Genomic DNA, 12,882 nt, shown 5'->3' with positions numbered 1-12,882 from the left:
CCATTCTCCCCTTTCCTCCCCTACTTCCTCCCATTCCCCCCATTCCTTCCCCCCCATCCCCCCCCTTTCCCCTCCCTCCCTCCCCCTTCCTCCCTTCCCCTCCCTCCCATTCCCCCCTTCCTCCCCCTCCTTCCCCTTCCCTTCCTCCCCTCCACCCCCCCCTTCCTCCCCCCCCCCTGTCCCCCATCCCTCCCCCCCCTTCCTCCCCCCCCATCCCCCAATTCCCATCTCCCGATGTCCCGCCCCCCGATCTCCCGATGTCCCAATGTCCCCCGATCTCCCGATGTCCCATGTCCCGAGCCCCGCCCCCCGATGTCCCGAGCCCCGCCCTCCGATGTCCCGAGCACGGCCATCCCGCTCTCCGGAGCCCCGCCCTCCCGCTCTCTGGAGCCCCCGCCCTCCCGAGCTGGCTTCAAGCCCGCCGATTGCGGCTGTGAGAGACGGCCAGCGGGCCCAGTTGCCAGGGTAACCCTTCCCGCTCTCCAAGCCCCGCCCGAGATCCGCACTCCCGAGAGCCCCGCCCGAGCCGAGCGGGGAAACAGAGAGAGACGCCGCGTCTCAGCTGCTCCTGCTGCGCGCGCACCCTGTGTATGTCCTGTGACCCTTGTGGCTGACGCCGTTGCCCCGGGTAACGTGACACCGGGGGGGTGGGGGGGGGTGGAGCTTAGCAGAAGCCGTGGGGACAATTACCTAGCTCGGGCGTGGCTGGGCAGGAGAGGCCCAGGCTTTGAGGCCCTAGGTTCTGAGGCCTTACAAAAAACGGGGAAAGTTAGGAAAAAGAATCTTCAGGTTAGAGAAAATATTTACAAATGAATGAAGTTTTTTTAAAAACAATTTAATAAAAGCAATTTTTTTTTGCTGGCAATGTATATTTGAAAAGAAAGACGCAGAAAGCGGGAAAAAGAATGGAAGCAAGATGACGGCTACTCACCTCGGTTCAGAACGATAAGGCCCGCCCACACACGCACCGATTGCTCGACCGTCAGGTCACCAAAGCGTAGGATTGGTCAATCGTCCCGTCACTCGACTGTAGGAGGGCCCGCCCGCACGCGCCAGGAACCCGGCGTACAATTGGTCGACCTCGAGGTCACTCTATCGCTAATGAGCGGATAATGAGATGCTAATTGAGCGGAATGTTGAACGTTTTTTGGATACTGCGGGCGCAATTTTTATCCGGCCGAAACGTAAATACGCTTACGACCGTTTTGGAACGGGGTAAGCTTTCTTTTGACGTAACGCCGCGTAGGTATGCTCTATAACTTTCGAGTGCATAGCTGGACAGACGCACACCGGAGGACAGACAGACAGATGTATCCATTTATATATATAGACTAGCTGGGGGGAGCCCGGCTTTGCCAGGGCTGTTTTGGGCCAGGCGGTTTAAATCGAGTGCCAGGCTTTGGGGCCTCTCTGTGTCCCTCTGTGAATCTGGTGCCGGGCAACATTTTTAAATCGAGTCCCAGGCTTTTGGGCCCTGTCTGTGTCCCTTTGTGAATCTGCTGCCGGGCAACATTTCTACCTTTTAATACCTTGAAAGATAGACAGACAGACAGATGTATACATTTATATATATAGATATAGATAGAAGATAGATAGATAATAATAATAATAGCCATAGCTGCTTTGAACTATCCTCTCTTATTCCACTTAGCTCAAAATACTCTTTCCTCCTTGCATCCTTACTGCTTTGAAATCAGAACTTTTTGCATGGTATCATACCTCATTCAATCCCATTGCTTCAATATTGTAGAACTGCTTAGTTCCCTCACTCTTCCCATCATTCTACAAGCTTTTCAAACCCAAACATTTTTTAAATTTGTTCTGGGATATAGTGACACTGGCCTTGAAACAGCAGTGGGAGACCACAACCTGGAGGGAAGAAAAATGAAAATAGTTTATGTGAAAATTTAAAGGTATTGTAAAAGTCTGTGGGTTGTTTAGTTAATTAATACACAGACTACCAGAGTAACTTAAAACAGGACTTTACTATTCGAAGGTCAGGGCAAATCTGCCCAATAAATCCTGACACGCACTTATATACGTGTGTGGTCACCGTCGGTATTACAGTATACAGAAGCCAACAAAGAGTGCAACACCTAAAAGTAGTTCTCTTAAAGGTGGACGGTTACATACAATAGTTCTCTAAAGGTAGACGGGTACATACACTACAATCCTCCCTTTTTAGCTTACAACAACTGATTCCCCATTAAACATACATTATAACATATATACAACTTTATGCAAGACAGTTCACAGATTCAGTCTCTGGAGGTTTCCGGACTCTGTCCGGATAACGCCTCGGTGGTGTCGTAACTCCCGGCGGGGTAGTAGGTGCTTCTGGCAAGGTCGATTCGGCTTGAAGGACAGTGTCAGGTTCATCTGATTCCAGTATTACCAGATCGGAGGTAGGTGTTCTGGGTATCTCTGTCTCAACATTAACCGTGTAAGGTGGTGGAGTAGGTTGGCCATTTGTGGCTGACCCTATGATCTGGTCAACATGGCGCCTTATTATATTGTCCCCAATGTCCACCGTATACATCAACGGCCCTAGCCTTTTTCCAATAGTTCCAGGCTGCCATTTCTCGGTACGGTAGTCCCGGGCCAAAACTTGTTGACCTATCTGAAAAGATCTAGTTGGCCTTTCATTCATGCCCTGGAATTGCCGGTTCTCTACGTCCCTTCTGACGTTTGGCTTAAGCAAATCCAGCCGGCATCTTAGTCGTCTATTAAAAAACATCATGGCGGGAGTTTGATTTGTGACCGCATGTGTTGCATTCCTGTACGCCAACAAGAAGCTATCCACCTTATGTTGTAAGTTAATGGCTTCATTACCCATGGCCTTTATGGCCTTCTTGAAGGTCTGGACAAACCTTTCAGCCAATCCATTGGAGGCGGGATGGTATGGGGCTGACGTGTAGTGCTTAACCCCATTGCTCTTTAAGAATTTCTTGAATTCTTCGGACACAAATTGCGGTCCATTATCAGAACAGATCTGTTCCGGCAGCCCATTCCTAGCAAACATGGTCCTTAACACTGTGATGGTTTTTTCCGTGGTGGTGGTGGACATCTTTATTACCTCCGGCCACTTGGAGTGTGCATCCACCGCTATTAGAAACATTGAGTCCATAAATGGACCAGCAAAGTCGATGTGTACCCTTTGCCAAGGAGATGAGGGCCACTCCCATGGATGCAGAGGAGCCTGTGGTGGCGCGTTTTGGACCTTCTGGCATCCTAGACAGCTCTTAGTGATTTCTTCGATGTCCCCATCAATGCCTGGCCACCACACAAACGCTCTTGCTAGGTTCTTCATTTTCACTCCACCCAGATGTCCCTCGTGCAGCTCCTTTAACACCTTCTGTTGAAGTTTGGGTGGAATCACCACTCTAGATCCACACATCAGGGTTCCTCGACACACTGACAGCTGTTCTTTCCTCTGCGAAAATGCTGGCAGCGTTGGTTCGCCCTGTGCTGGCCATCCCTCCACCGTTAAATCATAGACTCGTGAGAGAGTCGGGTCATTTCTTGTTTCGTTTTCGATCATCGAATTTGTTACTGGTAGACATTCCACTATGGATGAGTGGAACATCTCTACCGGGTCCACTGTAGTCGCTTCTTCTACTATCGGCAATGGCAAGCGCGATAACCCATCAGCATTTCCATGCTGTTTGGACCTTTTGTATTCGATGTCATATTGGTGTGCCCCAAGTAACACGGACCACCTCTGTAACCTTTGCGCTGTCATGGTGGAAACGGCCTTGTTAGGGTTGAATATGGACACCAACGGCTGGTGGTCTGTCAGTAATGTGAACTTCTTGCCCTGCAGGTAATGATTAAATTTCTTTACGCCCCACACAAGGCTGAGGGCCTCCCTATCTATTTGAGCATAATTTCGCTCCGCGGAGGTCAATGATCGGGACGCGAATGCCACTGGCCTTTCCGAGCCATTTGGTAACTTGTGTGAAAGTACTGCTCCAATTCCATAGGGGGAAGCATCACAAGCTAGACGAAGAGGTAACGTTGGGTTGAAATGAGCCAACACTTCTTCAGAGGTAATCAACGCCTTGCTTCTGCGAAAGGCCTTTTTACATTCCTCACTCCACTTCCATGGTACTTCTTTCCGCAACAGAGCGTTCAGCGGATGCAGCACCGTGGATAGATTCGGCAGAAACTTGTGATAATAATTAATCAACCCCAAGAATGATCTTAACTGTGATACGTTTTCCGGAGCGGGGGCCTTCACGACAGCTTCTATCTTGTCAGGTGACTTGTGCAGCCCCTCTCGGTCAATGACATGACCGCAGTACGAGATCCGTTTTTGGAAGAACTCACATTTCTTGCGATTAACTCGAAGGCCATATTCCTTCAACCTAGTGAGCACCAGTTTCAAATTTGTGAGGTGTTCTTCCTCGTCTTGTTCCGTAATCAGGATATCGTCTAAGTAACACTGCGTGCTTGGAATTCCTTGTAATACCTGCTCCATGGCCCTCTGCCAAATTGCTGGAGCCGAAGCTACCCCAAAAACCAGTCTATTATAACGATACAAGCCTCTGTGTGTGTTGATGGTGAGGTACTGACGCGACTCTTCCTCGACTTCCATTTGTAAGTATGCCTGTGCCAGGTCTATCTTGGTGAAGTGTTTCCCTCCAGCCAACGAAGCAAAGATGTCTTCAATCCGCGGAAGCGGGTATTGTACCGTGTGAAGCACCGGATTCACTGTGATCTTGAAGTCTCCGCAGATGCGGACCTTCCCCGGTCCCCCTGGCTTGTTACTTGGTGAAGACTTCATGACGGGAACAATGGGCGTGGCCCACTCACTCCAGTCCACTTTTGACAGTACCCCTGATCGTTCAAGTTCTTCCAGTTCTGCCTCCACAGCAGGTCGTATCGCGTAAGGTACCGATCTGGCTTTGAAAAATGTTGGGCTTGCATGTTCTGCAATCTTAACCTTTGCTTTAATTCCTCGCAGTGTTCCCAGTCCTTGCTGGAATACCTCTTTAGCTTCGTCCAATATTCTGGACAACCGTTCAGGTTTGACATCTTCCTTTCCGGAATCTACCGTCATGGTGTTTAGTGAATGCCAGTCTATCTTTATTTTCCTGATCCACTCCCATCCCAGAAGTGGTGGACCTCCCTCAGGCAACACATACAGGTCCATCCTTTGGTGATCTTTGTCCTTGTATCTCACCTTGACTTCTATCTTTCCGATGGGGTATACTTTGTGCCCCGTGTATGTCTGCAATACTAGTTCCGTATCCCGTAGGGGAATATGCTTGAATAACTTTTTATAATCATGCTTATTCATGACCGTCAACGCCGATCCGGTGTCCACTTCCATTTTCACTTGGACTTTTGCAATCTGTAGTGTGATCCAGATAGCTTGTCGGTCAGCTTCTTTACTCACATTATGACTCCTCAGACTACCCAGTGCCTTGCTGTTGGAGTCTGAGTCCGAATTCTGTTCATCTGGACTCTTCCTAGTCACCTCATGTACCTTCCTGTACCTCTTTTGTGGTGACTCATTATTGTTGGTCTTCTTTCCTGACCGGCATACCTTAGCTATGTGACCGAGCTTGCCACATTTCCTACATTCCTGGTTTTTAAACCAGCATTGGTTCTGGTCGTGTGTTGTCTTCCCACAACGATAGCATTTCGTTGTACCCGAAGTAATTTGCTGCACACTGAGTGCCGCTGCCTTTAGCTGCATTTCCGCCATTCCTTTCGCTGCGGCTTCGTTCGATGCAGCAATAAGGACAGCCTTATCAAGTGTAAGATCGTTCTCTTCGAGCAGTCGTTTTTGTGTTTCTTCCTTCGACATTCCGCACACGAATTTGTCTCTGAGTGCCTCTGCCAGATTTTCCCTAAACTGACAGTGTTTCGCTAGCCTACACAGTTCAATCAGGTACTCCGCGTTGCTTTCCTCTTTCCGTTGCGTTCTCGCGTAAAATTTGGATCGTTCCACTAACATCAGTGGTGCGGGGTTAAAATGATCCTTCAGGACAGCAACAATATCATCGAAAGTCTGATCCGCTGGTTTAGCTGGTGCTAGTAGATGCTTCAAGAGCCCGTATGTCTTCGCGCCCATCGAGTTTAGCAAGGTTATAGCTTTGTCATCTTCTTCTATTTTATTGGCCTCACCATAGATCTCAATGCATTCCACATACGTGGCCCAGTCTTCTACCTCGGAATTAAAATCGTTGATGTTACCACGCTTAGGCATCTTCCTCTCTTCCTGATAACACCACGGATTATTTCTTTAAATTTTCTTTTTTTTTCTTCAAGATGGCGGTTCCCCCGAAAATGGCGGTTTCCCGCGCTTATCTTCTCTCCCCGCCCACTTCAATGGCGGTTCCCCGCTTCTGTCTTCTTCTCCGCCTAATGGCGGCTTCCCGCGTTTCTTCCCCTGGCGGGAGGGGTACACTTTCCCCACGGGCGACGGCCGCTGGCTTTCAGGTTCACAGCCTGCACGTCGGCTTCAGTGCTTTCCCTTTTCTCGGCAGGGCAACCGGCGCTGGGTACACCCCGTTGACGGCGAACAGTTTCAGCCGCTGGGCTGGCTCTCGCTCAGTTCCCCTTGCTCGGGCTCTGTCTCTCTCCCGCTCGCTCGGCTCTACCGGCGCTGGGTACACCCCGTTGACGGCGAACAGTTTCAGCCGCTGGACTGGCTCTCACTCAGTCTCCCTTGGTCGGCTCTGCCTCTCCCGCTCGCTCGGCTCCCAATCGCACCTCCCAGCCCTCTCGCAGTCCGGTGCTTCCCTCCCCGGCTGCGGCTGAGTTTTTATATCTTCCCGCGCCTACGCTCCCGGTCGCAGCGCTTCGTGGCTTCGGTCGCTGCCCGGCCTTTTCCGCTGGTCGCGGTCTAGCTGTCTCACGACGCCGTTGCGTCCCCAGCCTGTCTGTACCGCGGCTTCCTTGCTCCACGCTGCCCCAGTCTCAGCGCCTCTGGGCCCGACTTCTGTCCGGCTCCTTTCCCCCTCGACCGTGGTCGAGTGCACCGCCCTTATCCTCCGGTTATTCTTTTTACTTTTCCCTTACTCACAGTCACCGTGGCCGGCTTGCTTCTCGTGCTGATCGGCTCACTCTTCACCGTGGCAGAAGGGACAGTCAGTGCCTGTTGCTGATGGAAGTCTTTGTCTCTGAATTCTTCCTCCTTTCCAGCTCTGCAGACTCGAGTTTTCTCCCAGCAGAATGACGAGGGCGGTTGCCTCTTCTCGACGCTCGTTAACTGCTTCAGAAGTATTGTTGCCGCAGGGTACGATCGGACTCGTCGCCACTGTAAAGTCTGTGGGTTGTTTAGTTAATTAATACACAGACTACCAGAGTAACTTAAAACAGGACTTTACTATTCGAAGGTCAGGGCGAATCTGCCCAATAAATCCTGACACAGCACTTATATACCGGTGTGGTCACCGTCGGTATTACAGTATACAGAAGCCAACAAAGTAGTGCAACACCTAAAGTAGTTCTCTTAAAGGTGGACGGTTACATACAATAGTTCTCTTAAAGGTAGACGGGTACATACACTACAGGTGTAAAATTAAGTTTAAAATTACTTGAAAGAAAACTAAGATGGCTTGGGGGATGGGAGATATGGAATAGAAAGATGCTCCACAGTGTCGTCCAAAGCAGCTCTTGTACTTCGTAAACATCAACTCATCCAAATCTCTGCTGCCCATATACTAACTCGCACAAAGTTACGTTGACCCCTCACACCTGTGCTCACTGACCTACGTTGCCTCCTGGTCCGGTAATGCCTCAATTTAAAATTCTCATCCTTGTGTTCAGATTCCTCCATGGCCTCGCCCGTCCCTATCTCTGTAACCTCCTCCAGCCCTACAACCCTCCAAGATCTCTGTGCTCCTCCAATTCTGGCCTCCAGCACATCCCCAATTTTCAACATTCCATCACGGACGGCCTTGCCTTCAGCTACCTAGGCCCTAATCTCTGGAATTCCCTCCTTAAACCTCTCTGCCTCTGTACCTCTCACTCCTCCTTTAAGTTGCTCCTTTAAAACCTACCTCTTTGACCAAGCTTTTGATCACCTGTCCTAATATCTCTCTATGTGGCTCTGTCAAATTTTGTCTGATAATGCTACTGTGAAGTGCCTTGGGTTGTTTTTAATATGTTAAAGTAACTATATAAATACAAGTTGTTAAAGTTTTCAAACATTGCAGGCTTTCATATTAATGGGAAAATCTCATTGAAATATGACAGGGCAGGTGTCACAAGATGTAACAAAACCGTGAACATGAACAACATTAAAAAACCCACAGGGACTATTAACGTAGGACTTTTGAATGGAAAAAAATCACAGGACATACCAATTTTAACTGTCTTCCATAGAATGTACATCTTTAAAACTCTAGATGTTTCACACTAAGTTATAGATGCAAAACAATTCTTTTTGAAAAAAGAGAAAGCTAGCCATTGATTTTGGCACCTAACAATTTCCATTTAACTCAAGCATTACATTGCAACAGTGACTACACTTCAAAAAAAAAAGTACTTCATTGGCTGTAAAGCACTTTGGGATGTCCGGGTGGGCGTGAAAGGCGCTATATAAATGCAAGTCTTTCTTTCAAGCAGTTACACCTTGCTTCCTCCGGCCACTTTCCAAAATGGTGTACTTGAGCATTGGCTTTAAATAAACAGGCCAGGTTATCAACTAAATATGACAACTGTGATTAAAATTCCAGATTAGCTGTGAGTAAAGCTACAGGATATGTTAATATTTAAATAGGTTTACAATCGGTGTCACTGTTGCTGATCAGTTATCACTGCTAATCTTTCCCCCATGTTGACAGTTATGTTCATATGAAATACTCAAGCTGAATTGAAAAGCAGGAAATGTTATTTAAAGAGGGGATGATTGTTAGGCCTGGCACCAATCTGCTATTGAATTAGATAATAGGGTTTTAAATGGAAATACGCAATGAATTAGTCTGCTTCTATGAAGAGAAGTGCCAAGTTAAATTTTCATGTCTACATCCTTCAATCTGGGTTTTTAAGTGAACTGCCTGGAAATGTCTAAATGTGAACCAGACACACAAAGCCACGGTCCCACTGATCTGCTCTTGGCCTGGCCTGGCCCAAGTCTGCTTTAGGACAAGACAAAAGCTTGCAAATGTTGGTCAGACCAAGTTTGTCAAACACCTAATTTTGGGAGCAATCTCTTCCAAAAACTCAGTTTCCATGGTCAGTCATTCAGTATGGGACTGTTTGCACTGTGGCACTTGTGTTATCTGGTGCAGCAAAATCTTATTTTAAATATATATATATATATATATATGTATATTTTGGCATAAATCCAATTGACGACATCATTGCACATTTCTGGCTATAAAAACCTATTGAAATCATGTTTTCCCCAGTTTTTAAATGAGTACAACAGCCCCTCTTTTTAAATCTTAAAAGTGTTATTTTCCAGCAATGAGTTGGTGTCTAGTGGCTTTAAAAAATCGATTGCATCTGTGTTTGGCTTGTCAGGGCTGGCCCAGTGTGCTGAACTGTGCTGGCAATTGAGAGGGGAAGCCAGGAAGAGGCAAGTTCCTGGGGCAAAGGTCGCCTTACAGCATAACATCGGGCTCGGCGGTGCTGTGGTCGTCGCAATATACAGGATGGGGTTCCCAGAAACTGCGAGGTGAGTCAATCCTACATGATTTACAAGGGAATCCTGCAACATTTAAGGTGCACCACCATGTAGATATGGTTTTTATAATGTGTGTGAGGCCGAGATCCCACATTAAGATTCAACGTGGATGCTTAGGAATCGCCTCCACTGAAAATCGATCCATTAGCAATCTAGGTATAGATTGAAACAGTGTGGTTCCTTTATAAACAGGCACTTTAATTTCAAGAACTTGAACCAGGCAAAGGCCTTTAAGCTGCTTTGCCTTTTCCTGGTGACTGTTGAGATTAATATTTATTATCGGTGCTGCATGCCGTTCCCTGCCTCTAAGGTTACCTACTCACTATGGCTTTGTATAAATGTATTGAGCCATTACATAAAAAGTTGAGTTTGGAACCATCTTAAACTGCAGCGCACAGTCAAGCAGGCTTGTTAATTACCAGGACACACTCAGCCACCTGTATGACCTGCAGTGAATCCAGCTGCCCCTTAAGCTCAGAAACCCTCGGCGTGAGTTCGAGCAGCTGGTGCAGGAATTGCAGACTACAGGTCGTAGCTGTCCCTCCATTCGAATTAGAAACTTAAAATAAGCCACTTAGATACAAGATGATTTAAATAATTGCTTTTAACTAGATCTAAACTACACTGCAGTGTCAGCTGTGGCTCAGTTGCTAGCACCTTTGCCTCTGAGTCAGAAGGTTGTGGGTTCAAGTTCCACTCCAGGGACTTGAGCACATAAAGCTAGGCTGACACTCCAGTGTGGTACTGAGGGAGTGCTGCACTGTTGGGAGGTGCTGTCTTTCAGATGAGACATTTAAACTGAGGCCCCGTCTGCTTTCTCGGGTGGATGTAAAAGATCCCACGGCACTATTTCGAAGAAGAGCAGAGGAGTTAACCCTGGTGTCTTGGTCATTATCGCATTGTGGGAGCTTGCTGTGCACAAATTGGCTGCCGCGTTTCCTACATTACAACAGTGACTACACTTCAAAAAGTACTTCATTGGCTGTAAAGTGCTTTGGGATGTCCCGTGGTCGTGAAAGGCGCTATATAAATGCAAGTCTTTTTCTTTCACTGCAGTTTTTCTATTTGCTCCTCAAAGCAAACTACCCGAGCTTAACAAGAACCACTGAGATATTAAATACAAAGAACCGAAATATTAGATATTTAACTTCGAATCCTCGAGTTCTGTGGCTCCACTCCTTTTGTGTTGGACGTGAGAAACCGCCTTCCTCGGGCAGGATTTTCATTGGGCCGTGGAGGCGGGATTGGAGGCGTGTGGGGGGTTAAAATCCCGAAATCGGGGGGCACGAACCCAACCCGCCTCCATGCCAGTTTCAAATGAGGCGGGTACCCGACCCGCCTCCCCAAGACGGGAAGGGGATTAGTGCCAATTAACAGGCAGTTTTTAGCCTAATCCCTATTTTCATTGGTGAAATGTGGAATTCCCGACGGCTCCAAACCGCGCCGTTAACGAGGCGGGCCGTCGGGATGAAGGGCTTGGCGGGGTCGAGATGTCCGGTGTTCAGGTGAGTGATGGGTGCATGAGTGCAGAGGTAAGTGTGTTTGGTGTGTGTAAAGTGTTTAAAGAAGTTTTACTTACCTTTACAGCCTTCCTTCAGGTCTCGGGAGTCCCTCATCTCACCGGCACAGAAAGCAGAATGGCCACGAGCTGTCAAAAGTTTCAGCTTTCTGTTCCGGGGAGATCTCCTCCTAAATCATCTGAGAGGAAGGAATTAACCTGGAGTACAGATTGTCAGTGTTTGACAGCTTCAAACAGCTGTCAAACACTGATATTTCATCTGTCAAAAGGTCTTGACAGATGAAATGTCAATCTGTGACGTCACCTGTTGCCGGGTGGCCCTTAATTGGCCTGCTGAGCCCGCTGGGTGGGCTCAACAAGGTCAATCAAGTGAAAATCACGTGGGTTGGCTATAACTCGATGGAGGCGGGACTACAACCCGCCCTCTCCACCAAATTCCTACTATCACCAAATTCTCAGCTTCCACTCTGCGGTCCACTCCGAACGCGATTTACCCAGCTCTGTCTCCACGCTCTGTGCTCAAGCTTTGGGTCTTTCTATTCTTCACTCACATCTGCTTTGCTACTGCAGGGGAGAGAGGGTGTCTGGGTGAAAGCAGAGCCAAAGTTCCAGTATGTGACTGGTGCAGTCTGATTGGTTGGACAGAATCTACAATACTGTAACACCACAGACATACAGTCACACAGGTACAAGATTTTTAACCATCTGCTTTGCCACTGCAGATTATTTTAAAAAAGTAAAAGTATTAATCTCGGTAATATTAACAAAGACACTGACCCGTCAGCACTGAAGGTAGCCCTGGGATCAAGGAGCAATGGGAATATCATCTAGGGGTTTGTGAGTACCGAGAGGGGGATTTGGGAGCGAGTGAAGTCTGAGGAGGGATTTTGAAGTATTTAGGGGCTATATTCTGGACTGCTGGGATCTGACAATATTGGTGAGGGAGCAGGCCCACAATCATGGGATTCAAACTGTTGTTTCAAACCATCAAATCTCACTCCACCACCTCATCGTGTTCCCATCCGTCTACCTCCTCCCCAACCTGTTTGGAACCCCTTTTGCGCCCTCGGGCACTCTACCACCACCTTCCCCCATCATTATTCAGTTCCTGTCTTTGTTCCTGCTTTAAAGCATTAGCATAAATTTTCTGTTTGGATTAATGAATGGGAAGTGGGTGTGGAAAATTTCCTGGTGTCCACTCCTGTCGTGCAACAGAAGCAGAAAATTTACTCTCGTGTACTATGAGTGAGTTTTCTGGCCTATACAGTCTTTGATAAACATAACGTTCTCTAAACAAATATAAATTACCTGATAAACTGCCTAAAAGTTCATTTATGTCTTAAGTGTTTATATCTTTACCATCAAACATGGTTCAGAAGAGAGAATTATTAATGGCAATAAACAGCAATCCATTCTCTATAAATAACCTTGTTTATTCTAACCATCAACAAAGAAATGACGACACTAGGTGTTGCTGTTTACAGATGTTGTCTCTCCGAGGTGTTGTTTATGAGTAAACAACAGAAAAGTACCATTCTTAATGCATTTATATAAACAAAGTGAGGATTGACACCACTGTGTCGGCCAATGAGTTGGAGGCCGGGCTGGACTTGCAACAAACTGAGTCTATTTACACAGCAAACCGAACTCCTGACCGAAATTCCAGCGGGGTCTCCCGATAAAAGCAGGGTTATTTCGCCGGCAAAATGCAGTGAGT

The 12,882-nt window shown here is 47.5% G+C and overlaps 1 protein-coding gene across 1 annotated transcript in view; it reads left to right on the top strand.

Moving 5' to 3' along the window:
- scp2a (sterol carrier protein 2a) overlaps positions 1–12,882 on the top strand; it is a 206,450-nt gene that overhangs the window by 157,125 nt on the left and 36,443 nt on the right. Inside the window, exon 12 of the mRNA XM_085982811.1 lies at positions 9,484–9,637. Within this exon, the coding sequence (XP_085838937.1) occupies positions 9,484–9,637 (154 nt within the window). The remainder of the gene's footprint in view (positions 1–9,483; positions 9,638–12,882) is intronic.

The sequence above is a fragment of the Somniosus microcephalus genome, chromosome 3 (assembly GCF_052327205.1).
Source record: "Somniosus microcephalus isolate GS21.2 chromosome 3, FLI_Smic_1.0, whole genome shotgun sequence".
Classification (NCBI taxonomy): Eukaryota; Metazoa; Chordata; class Chondrichthyes; order Squaliformes; family Somniosidae; genus Somniosus; species Somniosus microcephalus.
This window is presented reverse-complemented; position numbering and strand designations above follow the sequence as displayed.